This window comes from Vulpes lagopus, chromosome 19 (genome assembly GCF_018345385.1).
Source record: "Vulpes lagopus strain Blue_001 chromosome 19, ASM1834538v1, whole genome shotgun sequence".
Taxonomy (NCBI): Eukaryota; Metazoa; Chordata; class Mammalia; order Carnivora; family Canidae; genus Vulpes; species Vulpes lagopus.
This window is the reverse complement of record NC_054842.1, coordinates 38,812,473-38,830,859: the sequence shown is the minus strand read 5'-3', so window position 1 is coordinate 38,830,859 and position 18,387 is coordinate 38,812,473. Positions and strand designations below refer to the sequence as shown.

At 33.7% G+C, this 18,387-nt stretch overlaps 1 protein-coding gene across 4 annotated transcripts in view; it reads left to right on the top strand.

Annotated features, from left to right (window-relative positions):
* The window catches only part of XRN1 (5'-3' exoribonuclease 1), a 102,077-nt gene that overhangs the window by 22,967 nt on the left and 60,723 nt on the right, over window positions 1–18,387 (top strand). For all 4 annotated transcript variants that reach the window (XR_005984590.1, XM_041734195.1, XM_041734194.1 and 1 more), the window contains exons 11-18: window positions 286–352; window positions 558–663; window positions 4,055–4,144; window positions 6,252–6,408; window positions 8,110–8,229; window positions 14,916–15,085; window positions 16,063–16,183; window positions 16,280–16,378. Coding sequence is in view for 3 of the 4 variants with exons in the window: in XM_041734195.1 (XP_041590129.1) it covers window positions 286–352; window positions 558–663; window positions 4,055–4,144; window positions 6,252–6,408; window positions 8,110–8,229; window positions 14,916–15,085; window positions 16,063–16,183; window positions 16,280–16,378 (930 nt within the window). In the remaining variant the exon portion in view is untranslated. The remainder of the gene's footprint in view (window positions 1–285; window positions 353–557; window positions 664–4,054; window positions 4,145–6,251; window positions 6,409–8,109; window positions 8,230–14,915; window positions 15,086–16,062; window positions 16,184–16,279; window positions 16,379–18,387) is intronic.

Sequence of the window (18,387 nt, the reverse complement as noted above, 5' to 3'; positions counted from 1 at the left end):
TCATGAACAAATAGATTATATTAACACAATAGATGAGAATTACCTATTACATATTTTAGAGCAGCCTAAATGTTAAGTTCTGCATAATAAAGATTTAGAAAACAAGTGATGCAAAACCGAAAACATTTATACAGTATTTGAGGATTATTTTTTGAATGAACTTTTACAGTGTTGTCACTTAAGGATCATTCAGTCCTTCGTAGTATTTTTTAAATATCCCAGTTCAATGTCTTACTTTGAAATGTATCTTTGCATTAACTTTATATTGATTTATAATTTTTGTAGGGCCAGGAAAATGCCATATGTTGGGCTGCTTTAGACAAAAATGGAGAAGAAGTGGTAACTTCTAAGGGTGAGTACAAACTCTATTCATTGTGTTATTTTTTTGACAGAATAGTCATTGTATCTTTCCTTAGTAAGCACTGATTTAATAATATTAGATGGAACAGATTTCTATGTTAGTTTATAAGCATCTGCTTTGATATGTATTTATCAAAGAGATAGGTGGAAAAACAAAATATTTGTAATTGTCAGCTACTTTCTGACCTTTTTTCCAGATAATTTAGAAGATGAGACTGAAGATGATGACCTATTTGAAACTGAGTTTAGACAATATAAAAGAACATACTACATGACGAAGATGGGAGTTGATGTAGTATCTGAGTACGTTTTTAACCTATGCTTTAATTTTTTTATTTTTAAAGATTTTATTTATTTATTCATGAGAGACAGAGAGAGGCAGAGACATAGGCAGAGGGAGAAGCAGGCTCCATGAAGGGAGACTGATGTGGGACTCCATTCTGGGACTCCAGGATCATGCCCTGAGCCGAAGACAGACGCTTAACTGCTGAGCTACCCAGGCATTCTGCTTTTACTTTAAAATAGAAAAAATTAGATTTTTTAGATTTAAATCTAAAATTAGATTTTTTTTTTAAGATTTTATTTATTTATTCATGAGAGACACAGAGAGAGAGAGAGAGGCAGAGACACAGGCAGAGGGAGAAGCAGGCTCCATGCAGGGAGCCCGATGTGGGACTGGATTCTGGGACTCCAGGACCACACCCTGGGCCGAAGGCAGGCACTAAAGTGCTGAGCCACCCAGGGATCCCCTAAAATTAGATTTAAATCTAATTTTAAAATCTAAAAAGTTAGATTTTTTTTTTAAGATTTTATTTATTTATTCATGAGAGACACAGAGAGAGAGAGAGAGAGCAGAGACACAGGCCGAGGGAGAAGCAAGCTCCATGCAGATAGCCCGATGCAGGACTCCATCCGGGGACTCCAGGACTACGCCCTGGGCCAAAGGCAGGCGCTAAATCACTGAGTGACCCAGGGATTCCCCTAAAAAATTAGATTTTATTTATCATAATGTCAGCCTTTCAACTGCTATGGTTTTGAAGAAGGTAATGTTAACAGATGTGTTAGATTCCTGTGATAAAAAGTTGGCAAATAGAAAATGGTTAGTTTTTTTTGTTTGTTTTCCATTTTCTGGACTCACATCAAACTTATCCTAAAGGCTACCTGGCTAAGCCTCAGGTTCATATCTAGTCCAAAAGTTCCTTAAGAACTTGACCTCTAGAATGGTAGCTTTCATGCTTTTAAACTGCAGCCCACAGTATGAACTACTTAAGTTTGTATTTTATTTAATTAACAAAATCTTATAAAATGTTTATCAAGTGCTAAGTGCTATTCTAAGCATTTTAAAAATATTGACTAATTTAATTCTCACAATTCTTTAAGATAAGTAAATTATTATTTTATAATAGAAGAAATTAAGGAATCGAGAGGCTTTTTTTTTAAAGTAGATTTTTTTTTTTTAAGATGTTATTTTTAAGTAATCTCTACACACAACCTAGGGCCTGAACTTACAACCCCGAGATCAAGAGCCATGTGCTCTACCAACTGAGCCAGCCAGGTGCCCCAAGGATTCAAGTGACTTGTCCAAGGTGACATAGTCAATGCGTGGCAGAACCAGAATTGAACATAGGCAATCTGACTTCAGAGTTAATACTTTCTCTTTTTTTTTTTTTTTCAGTTTATATATTTTTTTAAGTAATCTCTACACCTAACATGGGACTCACACTCATGACCTTAAGATCAAGAGTGACATGCTCTACTGCCTGAGCCAGCTAGACACCCCCAGTTAATATTCTTAACCACTAGATGAGGCTGCTTCTCTATAAGTGAGATAAGAATTTCATGGAATGCTATGTACCCTTTCACATGCTTAAATATTATACTTAGATATTTTCTATACTATAATTTTTACCTTTTTTTGATATAATAAAGCACTAAATATTAGATCTTTTCTAGAGTCTGCCCAGAGATAGACCAAAGCCTTCAGATATTGCTTATGTATTCTCAGACTGCCTTCTAGTCTAGTCTAAACATAGTATTCCCAGTCTGTATTCATACTGACTGACTTCCAGGAACTAGAGGTGTAGGAATTCTAGTACAATTCACCAGCTCATTTGAAGCTTTGTCAAGTATCATTAGCATGTAAGACTTTTGAGACTTGAGAAACAAAATATTTGAAATAGTTATGCTTTTGATCCTTTATTCCCTAGACTTTTTATTTCCTTGATTACAGTTATATAGAGCTGTAATATCTGTTATTGGCACTAAATGCTTAATTTGATAGCTAATAAATCTGTTTCCCTTCCCTCTTATATATTAAAATATGTGGATTTATGAAAACGTGATACCATTTGCTTGCCTGGCAAATAAGTAAATCTCTTAAAATTGTAATATTCAGTATTGGCCTAGAAGGAATGGTAATATTCTTCCCAAATTATTGGTGGAAATATAAATTGGTAACATTATTTTGGAAAGTACGTATCCAAAAGTCTTTAAAATATTTATCCCTTTGACTCAGTAATTCTAATCATTAACCTATCTTAAAAATATAAACTTAAACACAGAAGATCCTTATACACAAAGATGTTTATTAAAAAGTTTTTTTATAACAGTACAAAATTAGAAATGATCTACATATCCTTACAGTCATGTCCACTTCTTTTTCATAGTAACCGTCTTACCATAACACTGTCTTCAGAATCCGTAGAACTACTAAACTGGTACTTATAAAAAGTTCATAACAATTTGGAAAGATACTTACAGTATATTATTAAGAACAAATTTCAAAAGCAGGACACAAAATCACGTATACTGTATACTCTCATTAATATTAAACATAAAAAAACAACTTGGGCATGAAAAAAGTCTGAAAAGAAACCTATCAAAATGTAATAGTGATTGCTGTAAGGTGATAAAAATGCTTTTCCTCATTTTCTAGATTTTTCAATAATGAGAAAAAAATTAATGAAAAATTAATGTTTCATTTTCAAAAGTATACCTCCCAGAAATATTGAGATATGAAATTTCTAAATGCCATCTCTACCTGAATTTTAGTAACAGATACTAACAGGTTTATGACTACTTTTTGGCTTTAGCCCAAGTCTCTTGTGTGTGTGTGTGTGTGTGTGTGTGTGTGTGTGTGTGTGTGTGTTTATAGATGTATTTTACCTTAAATAGTGATCTTTGACAAAGAAAGGATTAGAAGGAATATTGTCCTTCTAATCTTTCAAAGCATGTTCTAGCTGCAATAACCAGATTCTTAAAACAAACAACCAGATTCTATGATCTTCCTGATTTCTCCTGTGATTCTCTCAGGCATCCTTCCAGATAAAGTTTCCGATTCCTGTCTTCCATTACACTCTGACTACTTAGGAAAGTGGTAGTACCACTCTACAGAAAGCTTTGTTGGCCAAATCCTCAAACTTTAAATCACAGGCATAGTATATTGACTGAATAAATACGCACAGTAGATTTAAGTATTCTGATAGTTGATGTAATAAAACTATAAGACAAACCTTTAATATGACAGGATGGAATTTTGTTTTAAATAATATTTTGGGATTTTCATGATTATAAATTTTAGCTTATTCATTGATTATATAAAACATAAGAGGCAGAGTGTGTAAATATCATGCTCTAAAGACAACTTGGCCTGTCTTCAAAAATTAACATTATAATAAAAATATTCTATTTCCAGCGACTTTCTGGCTGATCAAGCTGCATGTTATGTTCAGGCAATACAGTGGATTTTGCACTATTACTATCATGGAGTTCAGTCCTGGAGCTGGTGAGGAATACAAACAAAATTAAAGTTTTGATTTTTTTTTTTTTTAAATGATGGTTCGTTCTATAATCTCTTTTGGGATTCTCTTTTCTCTTTATTTCTATTTATGGTGGCATTTTTAAAAAGATATATACAGCCAAATGTAAATGAAATATAGGTAATCTTTTCTTATATGAAAATATTTTTTAAAGACCTTTGTGTAACAAAGACTCTTCCAGCCCTAGCAGATGGTCAATAGTGAAAGTTAAGGATTTAAAATTCTTTATCATGATGAATGACTGTGACAAAGTCTCAATAATAATTGGGGCTGAGTGATGGTTACATAAGGTTGTTCATTATATTCTTTGCTACATTATTGTGTGTTTGAAAATATTTTTCCATTAAGAGTAATTAAAGAAGGAGTAATTGAATGTTAGACTGGGAGGGGTGAAAAAAAAAGAAGAAAGGAATTATTTGCTTTTCGTAGAAATAGTAATAATTTTCCATTTCTCTCATTTTTCCTATTCCAGCAAGTTCCATCTATATTTCCAAACCACCCACCAAAACAGAAAAATGAGAAACCAAAAAATGATGCAGGGAAAAGTAGAGACTTTTTAAGTGATGAGATCATTTTTTTGTTGTTGTTGTTTTGATAGCTCCTTTGCTTAGACTTTCTTTTAAAGCACCATACAATAAAACAAATCAGTGCAAATTATATCAATTGATTTCACTTAAGAATAATCTTTTTAAAAATCTCTGTAATAACTAACCTAATTCTCAGGGCATCTCTGAAGAGCATTCTAATAACAAAAATCCTTGATTTGCCATTTCTTAATAGGGTGAGTGTAAACTATTCTTATTATGTATCATGCATTAAGGCCAGGCACTTGAAAAGCATGTTCTCATATAATCCTCACCACTATAAAGTAAGTATTGTCTGACTTTTATAGATAAGGCTCAGTTATCTTTATTACTTTAGAAAGTAATACTTCTTTCTTTCTTTCCTTCTTTGTTTTTGTTATTGTTTTGAGACAGAGAGAATGGGATGGAGGGGTAGAGGGAGAGGGAGAGAGAAAATCTTAAGTATACTCCATGCCCAGAATGGAGCCCAACACAGGGCTCGATCTTCCAACCCTGAGATCATAACCTGAGCCAAAATCAAGAGTCAGACACTTAACCAGCTGAACCACCCAGGCACCCTAGAAAGTAATCTTTCTAAAGTTATACACTCAAGAATGAATCTAAGACTGATTTCAAAGCCTATATACATTTTCCATTCTAAATGCCATCCTACCTCCTAAACTTTCTCATTCTTTTGAAGTATGTCATAATTGTGGGGAAAAATTATTTTTTAGCATCTTTAGTCAAACATTAAAAACACTGAAGAATTTTAAAAATTGTATGTTTAAAGCTTTGTAAAAAATAAGTATACCTATAGTTAAAGATGGAGCATTAAAAACAAACATAACGTGTATCATTGATAAATGGTTTAATCTTATCACAAATACAGTAATATATATACCAAATCAGAGATATAAAATTTCTTAGAGCTGACTAGTAACAGCCACATGAACTCGAACTCACTCTTCTCTCTGTCCTCTTGAGAGAGGCTCCAGCTCATGTGTGCTAACTGAAGGTCTTCTGACTACCTCATTACTTCATTCTAAGAAGCTATTGATTGGAAGATTTACTCTCAGTACCTTGGAAGTTAAAAGAACCATTGTATAATATATATATGTTTATTTATGTTATTATATATGTATATATATGTTTATACATATTTATAATATGTATATATATAAACATATATTTTATGTAAAATACATACATATATACACACATACATTTTATATATATATACATCTATGTGTGTATGTATATTCTTCAATTACATATACATCACAGTTTTGGAAATGTGAACTTATACTTTAAAAGTTAAGGAAGTACAACAGTTGCTATCATATTATCTAAATATGCTAGCACTGCTGATCTCTTAAATTAAGTGGTAGAATTATGAGTGATTGTTTTCTTTAAAGTTATTGCTGTGTTGTTAAATAAGGAAAAGTGTATATTTAATACTGACCTGTTTCATAAAGTTGCCAACTGTTTAAAACTCAGTTTTGTTTTATAGGTATTATCCCTACCATTATGCACCTTTCCTATCTGATATCCGCAACATCAGTACACTCAAAATCCATTTTGAGCTAGGAAAACCTTTTAAGCCATTTGAACAGCTTCTTGCTGTACTTCCAGCAGCTAGCAAAAATTTACTTCCTACATGCTACCAGGTAGGTTTTAAAATTAAATGTTTTTATGTCCTTTTTGATACTTAGGAGCTCCTCATTTAAGCCTAGAAATGTAATACCCAAATTACTTTAATGGCTAAATAATATTTATTTTCAGTGTCAAATTTAGTATTTCTCACAGAAGTTATTTGAGAAGTAACCCTGTGATTTAAAAGTGGTTTAAAATGAAGTTAGCTTTGTTTTAAAAATGCAAACAAACTCCAAAAGTCATTCAGAGCATAGCTTCTTTCTTTTCAGCACCTTTAAGCACATTTTTAAGTGTCTCTACACTGATTAAAGTGAACTGTGATAGGTAAAATCTGAAGCCATTTACTTTGTTCAGTTTTGGATTCATTCTGTTTTTTTACCTTCTCCCTATTAGAATAGGGGTGTCCTTCTGAGTCATTCATCTCAACAAACGTATTATTTCAATTAATATTTAGGTTTTAAGCATTTCTTTTATCAAACTGTAGAATGAAAAGCTTGTCTCTGGTTAAGATATTTTGCATAACAGGAGGAAGATATTTCAGGGATGATTGTGTCACCAAAGTTAAACTAGGCCTACTAAGCTGATTCTGAAGGCAAATTTCATTTATTTCTTCTAATTCTGTGGTCTTGTCCCAAGAATTAGAGTATACACACACATACCTTTGCTGTTTGAACAGTGTCAGGCTCCTTTTTTTTTTTAAGATTTTATTTATTTATTCATAAGAGAGAGAGAGAGAGAGGCAGAGATACAGACAGAGGAAGAAGCAGGGTCCCCACAAGGAGCCTGATGTGGGACTTGATCCCGGGTCCCCGGGATCACACCCTTAGCCAAAGGCAGATGCCTAACCCCTGAGCCACCCAAGCGTGTCCCCATTCCTCTTTCTTCTAAAACTTATTTAATCTTGGCCCTCTGGCCTCCGTTTCCTCTTGAGTTTCTTTGATGCTTTTTCCTCCAACTTTCAGATACAGTAAGGATTGATAACTTAACAACTCCTGACCAGTTTAATCATGCAACGGACAGCAACATCCGTTTAATTATTCTGTGCCCATGCCATACTGGGTATTAAATATTTTTAGTATTACCCTGAGAAATACACTTTTATTTCTTTAAAAAAATGTTATACCATAATCTTTCATATTATTTCCTAGAAAACATCCTTATGTTTTCTTCATCTATCTCTGTTATAAAATCTATAATAAAAAACGTATCTTATTGGACCTTTCATCTTTGCTATTAGTGGTGAAGAGATTCTTGATTCTAGGATTTTTTTCTTTTTTAACTTATCTTAGATACAGTTCTTATATTACTTAACAAAATCAATTGATTAGGACACAAAAGTACTGCCTTTTAAGGTTAAAAATGGAGGACTCTTAGAGGCCTGTGAAATGAAGTCTGAGAACAGAATATAAGTGGACTTTATAGAGTGATAAGACGATAAAAGAAATGGCAATGTTGAAATTCAGAGGTGAAATTCAGATGGTTTTGCTACATAATTTGATCACTGCAATGGGAAAGTGATGAGTAGCAGTGAAATTAGAAGTCTCATAGTTGAAAATCAAAATATAGCCAGGATATTGCAACATTTCTAAGATGTAAAAATTTAATTTTACTTAGGAATTTTAAACTGTAACAAAAGTAAATATTGTAAATATATTAACAGAAAGTTATATTGATGTTAGTTCTTATATTTCTATTACTCTTTTATCTTTCCATAGCACTTGATGACCAGTGAAGACTCACCAATTATAGAATATTATCCACCTGATTTTAAAACTGACCTAAATGGGAAACAACAGGAATGGGAAGCTGTGGTACTAATACCTTTTATTGATGAGGTCAGTACATGAAATGGTCATATACACACATATATTCTTTTTTTCTTCCAAGTTTTTATTTATATTCCAGTTAGTTAACATTTAGTGTGATATTAGTAACAGGTGTAGAATTTAGTGATTCATTGCTTATGATACCCAATGCTCATCACAACACTTGTCCTCCTTAATCTTCATCACCTGTTTAATCTGACACCCTGCCCACCTTCTTCCCAGTAACCATCAGTTTGTTCTCTGTAGTTAAGAGTCTTTTTCTTGGTTTGCCTCTTTTTTTTCCCCTATGTTCACTTGTTTCTTAAAGTCCATATATGAGTGAAACCATATGGTATTTTTCTTTCTCTCACTTACTTATTCAGTGTAATGCTCTACCTCCATCCACATCATTGCAATGGCAAGATTTCATTGTTTTTTTTAATGCCCGAGTAGTATTCCACTGTGTATGTGTGTGTGTATACACACACACAAACCTTATATACACACATATGTGCATATATTGTATATAACATACATATACCATATATATACACACACACACCCATATATATACAAATATATACATACACACACATATATATACCATATATATATATATACACCCATATATATATATATACACACACACCCATATATATATATTTATATATATACACCACATATTCTTTATCCATTCATCAGCTGATGAACATTTGGGCGCTTAGTTTGGCTAGTGTTGATAATGCTGCTATAAACATTGGAGTGCATTTATCCCTTTGAATTAATATTATATCCTTTAGGTAAATACCTAAATGTAGTTACTACTAGGTCATAGGGTAGTTCTATTTTTAACTTCATACTTTTTTCCAGAATGGCTGCATCAATTTGCATTCTCACCAACAGTGTCCAAGAGTATTCCCCTGTCTCCACATCCTTGCCAGCAATTTTAGCCATTGTAGTTATAGCCATTTTGTAGCCAGTTTGTAGCCATTGTAGAGCCACCCAGGCACCCTTCATTGTAATTTGATTTGTATTTCTCTGATGATGAGTGATGTTGAATATCTTTTTATTTGTACACATGTATTCTCTTTTTTTAAAAAAAGATTTTATTTATTCATGAGAGACAAAAGAGAGAAGCAGAGAAATACGCAGAGGGAGAAGCAGGCTCCTGCAGCAAGTCTAATGCAGGACTCAGTCCCAGGACCTTGGGATCATGACCTGAGCCACAGGCAGATGCTCAACCACTGAGCCACCCAGGCGCCCCTATACACATATATTCTGAATCAGAGGTTTCACATAAGTTAATGAATGAGCAATGGGTTTTAATCACCATTTATATTTTATTAATGAGGTTTAACTATTCTCTTCATTTTGCATCAAAACTTTATAGATATGCTAATTATAAGAAAGCTAGAGTGGTTTTACTAATATTAGACAAAATAGACTTCAAGACAAGGAGTATTACTAGTGATCAAGTGGAATATTTCATATTAATTAAAAACTCGAGTCAGTTTGGAACACCTGGCTGACTCAGTCCGTAGAGCTTGCAACTCTTGATCTTTGGGTTGTGATTTCGAGCCCCATATTGGAAACAGATTACTTAAAAAAAAAAGTCAAGTCATTTCATCAGAAGACATAAAAATCATAATGTATATATACCTTATAATAGAGCTTCAAATATGAAAAGCAAAAGCTGTCAGAATTGAAAGGAGAAAAAAACTTAAAAGGGAAATTCAAAAATATTGTTATCTAAATGATAATAAAAATACAACATAATCTGTGTGATAATGCTAAAGCAGTGCTTCAAGGGATGCTTAAGTTTCTACTTGTTTATACTGAACAAGAAAAAGGTTTACAATAAATTATCTAAGCTTCCTACAAGAAGCTAAAAAAAAGCAAGAGAAATTAAACCCAAACTAAGCAGAATGAAGGAAATAATGATAGGAACAGAAATCCATAGAAAATGAACAAACAATAGAGAAAAATCAATGGAACCAAAAGCTCGGAATGTAAATTATGCCTCAAAAAAAGTGCCCTCTCAAAAAAAAAAAATCTGACATAATTATGAAGTAGAGGAAACAAGTGTTTATTCACCTCTTATTAATTTTTATTTTATTTTTTTAATAATAAATTTATTTTTTATTGGTGTTCAATTTGCCCAACATACAGAATAACACCCAGTGCTCATCCTGTCAAGTGCCCCCTCACTCAGTGCCCATCACCCATTCACCCCACCCCCCGCCCTCCTCCCCTTCCACCACCCCTAATTCGTTTCCCAGAGTTAGGAGTCTCTATGTTCTGTCTCCCTTTCTGATATTTCCTACCCATTTCTTATTAATTTTTAAACAAGAATGTTCGATATATACGAAACATATAGCCCCGCCAGACAGGATTATGTTGTGACATAATCATTATAGTCTGCATGCATACAAACTTAGTTCCATTGAGATAGTTGTTTATCCAATTATCACTTTAGTTCATTGTGATTGAATTTTAACTTAAGGTTGGACACCTCAGTGAGATTTTAAACGTCTTCAACAAAATTTCATTATCATATTACCACTGAAATGAAACTTGTAACTGGCAAAATTACCATATTCTTCTATATTTTTTGGAAACGAAAGCTCAGAATCTACACAAAAAGTTATCTCAAAGTAGGTACATAAGATGTGGAAAGAAAAATTCCTGTTACAGGATAGTCAGTCAAAGTATATGGTGGTGGAAATTACTAAATAGGAATAGATGATAGAGTTTTCCGAACTGAGAGATTGATAGGACCCATTTGTACCTCATGAAGAATTACTACAGTAACTGGTACTAGAAAGAATTTACCAGCAGATTTGAGCTGCTTGGCATGCATACTCTCACCTTTGCCTTTATTCTTAACCTTGCTCTCCAGTGGAGTTGGTTGTCTGAGATAATCTCACTGATATGATCAATGGTTGGTCTTTTTTTTTTTTTAAAGATTTTATTTATTTATTCATAGAGACAGAAAGAGAGAGGCAGAGACACAGGCAGAGGGAGAAGCAGGCATCATACAGAGAGCCCGACGCGGGACTCGATCCAGGGTCTCCAGGATCACGCCCTGGGCTGCAGGTGGCGCTAAACCGCTGCGCCACCGGGGCTGCCCCGATGGTTGGTCTTAATTGTAGTCAGAGCCCTCTATGTGATGATCACTCACCCTCCAGGAGGCTAACTCAGGGCTGTTCTCACAGTGATCTTGGGTTCCAGGAAGGTGAGAACAGAAGGTACAAGGTCTCTTGAGCTTTGGAATTTGCATAGTATCACTTTTACTACATTATTTTGAATAAAGCAAGTTGTAAGATCAACTTGGATTTAAGGAGTAGGGAAATAGACCATTTTCTTACATTTAAAGGAACTTACATATGGATGTAGAAGGAATTATTATGGCTATCTTTGCAAACCATCTACTACAGTCTGCCCTCTTTGGCTAAAATTTATATTCCAACTCCAAATAGAAAACACACTAACCTCTCCCAAAAGTTTCATCTCATTATACATCAGGCTCAAAGTCTAGAATTTTATCTTTAAATTGAGTCTAGATGTGAATTAACCTCCACAAATGCAGCTCCTCAAGGACAGCTCCCCTGACTCAAAGACCTGTGAATTTAAAAAAAACAAATTATCAACACTCCCAACATTCCCAATTTTATGATGGAGAGACCATGACAGGATAACCTCAATAAGCAGCTCCTATCAAAAAAAGAGCAGGATGCAGTTGCACAATCACTGATCCATAACAATTTCGAAATCCCAACCCTGAGCAAACATCAAGAGTTGGACGCTTAACTGACCGAGCCACCCAGGAGCCCTAATATATATACATATATTTTTAAAAACTTTTTGTGTCTTAAAGAAGAATTAGACTCAAACTTTGAATGTGAGATTGGAGAAGAAAATAGGATGTAAATAAATGCCATTATCAGTAAACAGTAATTATGGAAATTCAATTTATTGTTTATTCCTGAAAAATTGTTATTAATTTTATTGTACTGACTTATAGAATCAATATCATCTTAGAATCAAGAAATTATGATATAATATTATCTGTTTTATTCTATAATCTTTTCCAGATTTTGCTACTTTTTTCCAAATATTTTGAAAAATGGCATAGATAATTATTGGACTAAAAGTCTATAAGGCCACTCTGGAAAATAATTCAGCAGTTTCTTATAAGTTAAACATACATTTACTGTACAACCCAGCAGTCACACTCTTAGATATTCACCCTAGAGAAATAAAAACTATGTCCACACAAAGCACACAGATGTCCAGAGCAATTTATTTGTAATAACCCCAAACTGGAAAAAATTCAAATGCCCTTTAATTGAGTGAATGTATAAACAAATTGTAGTATGTCTGTGTAGTAGAATACTACTCAGCAATATAAAGAGCTATGAATATAAACAACTTGGATGAAAACAATTCAATTGAGTGAAAAAAGTCAGTGAGTGAAAAAGTCTCAGAAGGTTATATATTAAATTGTTTCATAGATATAATCTTGAAATGACAAAATTACTGTGATATAAAACATGGAGTGGTTGCTAGGTGTTAAAGTTGGGGATATGGTATGATTATAAAGGGTTAACAAATGGGTCAAGTGGGTGGCTCAGTCGGGTAAGTGTGTCTGCCTTCAGCTCAGGTCATGATCCCAGGATCCTGGAATCAAGCCCCACATCAGGCTCCCTGCTCAGTGTGGAGTCAGCTTCTCCCTCTGCCCCTCCCCCTTGCTCATTCTCTCTTTCTCTCTCTCTCTCTCTCTCTCCCCCAGATAAATAAATAAAATCTTTAAAAAAAAGGCGGGGGGGGGGGGTGGAGGATAACAAGGAATTTCTTCATGATGATGTAACAGTTCTGTATTCCAGTTTTAGTGGTAGCTATATGAATCTATACATATGATAAAAATTTCATAGCACTGTACACAAAACATCACATATAAAAATCAGTGAAATCTGAATAAGTCTATAGTTAATAGTGTTGTACTCATGTCAGTTTCCTGGTTTGATAATATACTGATGCTTTGTGTAAGATGTTATCATTGGGGAAAGCTGGGTGAAGGGTACATGAGAACACTGTACATATTTTGCAGCTTCTTGTGAATCTTCGTGTTTTATGCCAGTGTACATAATGCTATGATAAACTAGTTGTGTATTCGTGTGTTCTTTTTGTTTGCTTATGGAATCTTAGGTAATAGAAGATTTTGTTTTTTTAAGATAGACTCCTAAAAGCAGGATTGCTTGGTTAATGGGAATATGTATTTTTATGTTTAGTGAATATTCTTTTTCAAAAAGACTAGTCTAGGGGCAGCCTGGGTGGCTCAGTGGTTTAGCATCGCCTTCAGCCCAGGGCATGATGTTGGAGACCCGGGATCAAGTCCCATATCAGGCTCCCTGCATGGAGCCTGCTCCTCCCTCTGCCTGTGTCTCTGCCTCTCTCTCTCTGTGTCTCCCATGAATAAATAAAATCTTTAAAAATAAATAAATAAACTAAATAAATAAAAAAGAAAAAGACTAGTCTAATTCACTCAGTATTTAGTGCCTACTTCTCTGTATCTCCAGACCTGAATATTATTGCTTCACTTATTTTTGGCCAATCTATTGATGATGGGTGCCATTTTGTTATTTTTCAAATTTGTTTTTCTCTAATCCCTAATTTGAGTATATTTTTATGTGTGTGTTTACTCTTTTAAATTACCCTACAGGTAATTTCTGTAAATTACCTGTTTATGTCCTTTCCCCCATTTTCCTTTCTTGATTTTTGTCAGTTCTTTGTATGTTATGAATATTCTTTCCCAGCATGGCATTTGTCTCTTGTTTTGTTGATGAATCTTCTGTCATATACATTTTCTGTTATTTAAAAATGTCTTTTCCCTCAAGACTCTTAGGCTTTTTTCCACTCTTACTTAAATAAGAGTTTATCACTCCTACTTACTGATACTCCTAGATTTTCTTCTAATACTTTTATTATCTTATTACTGGATAAATATTTTCAGATGTGGTATGAAGTTGGGAAGTATATGTGCTTTTTCTAGCTGGATAGGTAGTTATGACAACACCATTTTTTAAATATTTGAAATACTATGTATGATAAAGATTTAGATTTGTTTTGACCTCTTTATTCATTCTTCTGGTCTATGGGCTTCTTGTGATGTCAATATTAAAGTGTTGTTTATTACAGTAGTAGCTTTATTAAAAGTTAGGATCTGGTAAGACAGGTCCCCAGTTTTTACAGTTTGCACGTTCATTCTTCCATAAGAACACCAAGATAATTTTGTCCTTTAAAAAAGTTTTTTTAAACCATTTTTATTTTAACTGGAATTATGTAAGATAATTTGGAGAGAGAAACATTTTCTATACCATGGCAGAATTTATAAAGCAAGAGATTAATGTTTTATGAGTTATGATAGATTATAATAACTGTGGTTAAGTTCAAATTTAAAGTTTGATTCTCTGCTATTCTTATTCACACTTAGTGTCTGTTGTTGGAATATTAGGTTGAGAGTGACAAGCAATATTCTGGGGCCCTTTGAAACAGTTTTTCATGTAATAAAATGAAAAGGAATTCCATTACTTAAGATTTTTGTTTTTCAAGAACACAAATAATGATTCTGTGTACTGAGGGAAAAGATCTATTGCATATGTTGATATTACAGAATTTTTATACTTTTAACCAACCTCTTTAATCTTTAAATTCAGAAGCGATTATTGGAAGCCATGGAAGCATGTAACCACTCCCTCAAAAAGGAAGAAAGGAAAAGAAACCAACATAGTGAGTGCCTAATGTGCTGGTATGATAGAGATACAGAGTTCACTTACCCCTCACCATGGCCAGAAAAGTTCCCTGCCATAGAACGTTGTTGCACAAGGTAATGTTATTTGGTAATTTTTCAACAACAGCAGGGAGCTCTCCCTGGTGGGGAGGGTAGGGGCAGAGGATTCGAATATCTTGAGTATCAATTTGAAGAATTAACAAATAATTTATGATAGGTATAGTCAGTTGATAATGACTTACATCCAACTTGCTAAAGACCATAGCATCTCCCTCTCACAGTTGTTTTTGTAGTTCTCTGCTTTGGTTAGATTCTGCTTCTCTCTTTGTTTTCTGTTAAAGTTGGTTTTTTGTTTATTTATTTATTTTCCTCCCTAGTGTATATCTCTACCTGCCCCCCCAAGAGGATGTATGAATTTTTGTTTCCATTGTCAGTGTCTGCTTCCAGAATTATTTGATGTGCTATGACTTTGCCTTTTATATTCCCAACCACCCAACTAGAAAGAAGAAAAAAAATTAAAAAGTTCCTATATTTTCTTCCTCAAAGATCCTCAAGCGCATGTCTCCTTTCTATTCCTCATTAAAATGTCCTTAGTTTTGTTTTGTTTTTTTCTTGTCTTTTTCCCTGCAAATAATCTACTGAGATGGCACCTAAAGTGAATATCTCCCAGTTATCCTTTTTCCTTCTGTTAAAGCAGAGAAAGGTAGAACAGACATTAGATGATGTTGGTTTTCCATAGTTTTAGAACGTGGAGACTTGTAACATGTTTTGTATGTTCCTTTACTTCTAAATTTAATAAATATGTATAGTTTTATTTTAAGTTAATGGGGAAAAGTTCAGTAACCTATAGGCATAGTTACATCTAGATCAATAATAACCGTGAATCTGGGTTGTCCCACTCTATTTTTTCTTTGTTGCAAAAGACAAATTATCATTCCCTTGCTTAAAAGCAAGAATGAAAAAAAAAAAAAAAAGCAAGAATGACTCTTGCAAAATATTCAAGAGAATACTGAAAAACTGTGATTGCTTTTAATGTATAAATTTTAAATTAAATACCTTGATTTATTTTCTAGGTATAAAATAATATCATTAGATGCTTGGCGTGTAGACATAAGCAAGAACAAAATAACCAGGGTTGACCAGAAGGCATTGTATTTCTGTGGATTTCCTACCTTGAAACACATCAAACACAAAGTCAGTGGCTGTTTAGTTCAGAATTTTTTCACCTTATTGAATGTAACATGATTATGGAAAAAGGATTAAAATTAAATTATCTGAATTCTTTTAAAGTTTTTTTTGAAGAAAAGTGGGGTTCAAGTATTCCAGCAAAGCAGTCGTGGAGAAAACATGATGTTAGAAATTTTAGTGAATGCAGAATCAGATGAACTTGTAAGTATTTTCTTTATTACATATTTATTAGGTGCTTATTATGCATAAAACTGTTCTGGCTGCAGTGTGTTTATCAAAGAGGTATAACATGCAGTTACTCCAAAAGTTCATAGTAAATAAGGATAAAGAAACATTTACACAAATTTTAAAGGCAATGTACAATTGTGATGTAATAAGCAAAAAAGAACTCCATGAGTTTTGAAAAGGTGATAAGCTATGTGAGCTAAAGATCAAGATAAATGAGACTAAGCTTGAGCTGGGTGCTAAGAAAGACCATCACAGAGAGAAGAAAAGGAGGGGAAGGGTATTCTAGGTGAAAGGAATAACATGAGCTGGAAAAAAATGTGTGATACATTATCTTATTCTTCTTAACCTTTATTGTATATCTGAAATTTTTCTTAATACTTTTTCTTTTTTTAGAATAAATGTGATGTATTTGAGGAGAAGGAATAGATAAACCTGACTGAAGCAGAGGACTTGTGTTGGGAAGTAGTAGAAGATAAGGTTGAAAAAACAGATTGAGGCCAGATTATGGAGGACCTTGAATACCAGGCTAAGGAGTTTGGACTTTTTTCCCCATAACTGTTATTTTGAAATCATATTTCCATAAGGATTAATTTGGTGGCAGTATAATAGACTAAATTGCACTACAGAGAAATGGAAGAAAATGGAAAAGCCTGCAAGTTCAGAGGTTGTGGTTACAGAAGTGTTAGGTGATAAGGACAAAAACTGGAAATAGTAATATATTTGGATGAATTAGACTGATAAAATTGACAAGCTTCATCATTTGTTCAAATATAGAGAATGAAAAGAGGAAGAAAATATTAAATATGATTCTGAGATATCTAGCCTAGTTATTAATTAGAAAATAATTGCTGTTTATTGGAATAAGGAAGTTAAAGTGGGAAAGTCACTGGCTTGAGGGAGTGATTGAATTTTAAGGCAATGCTAGAATGTTTAACTGGTCACTGCCCTGCCAACCTTTCTCAACAAGAGTTCCACAAGAGATTTAAGCCCTAATGCCCTAAGTTATCCATTTGAATGTAGTAGATTATTTATCTTCTATACATCTATTGTGGGACTGATTGAGTACCATCCTTGGGAGAATTGTAAAAATAGTCAAATTATTTTTTGTGTTCCATGGCTCAAATGAAAAACCTCAGTAGAGAAAGGCTGCTTATACACAATTAATACCTGAAGCTAGAGCTTGGAAGGAAGATAGGGATATATATGAGTAATTAGCAAGGAGGTGATGGCTGAGGCCTTACGGCTCATTTTCCTGAAGAAAATGGACTCTCAGAGTTCAAGATCTCACACAAAGAAATACCCATAGTTATAAAGGGTAGAAAAGGAACCAGTGAAAATGACAGTAGTGTTCAGAGAGGTGAGAGAGAATGATTTCCAAGTTGAATAAATCACAGAAGCATGGAGTAGAAACTACATACAGTCCAAAAGAATAAAAACTAAAACAAGATCTATGAATTTGTCCTTCAGGCATCATTATTGGCCTTTGAGGATTTCATTCCAGTAGACTGCATTCCTAACTCCTAAGGACTAGTGGGGGGACAAGGTAGAGGGAAAGTAGAGGTAGCAGGGAGTAAGCCCTTGATTAAGAAGATTATCTTTGAAAAGAAGTCTAGAAACACAACTGTAGGTAGAGAAGAAACTGTTTAACTGCTAAATCCATGCAAAAAGAGAGAGGTAGAGCTAATGGAGGCAGGAGGTCTTAAAAGACACTACAGGAAAGGGATATTTATAATAAGACCTCATGCATGTTATTGAAGGTCTAGTATTAGGCTTAATCTGAGGATTAATCTGAGAAATGACAACTTTTGCTTCAAAAACTAAAAGAGTGGGAGAATAAAAGAAGAAATAGATGTATAGAAGGGAAAAGAATAATTATGGGATCCTAGTTCTAATGTTGAAACTTGTGTTATTTATCAGAATAGTCATTCTTGGGCAGCCTGGGTGGCTCAGTGGTTTAGTGCCGCCTTTAGCCCAGGGTGTGA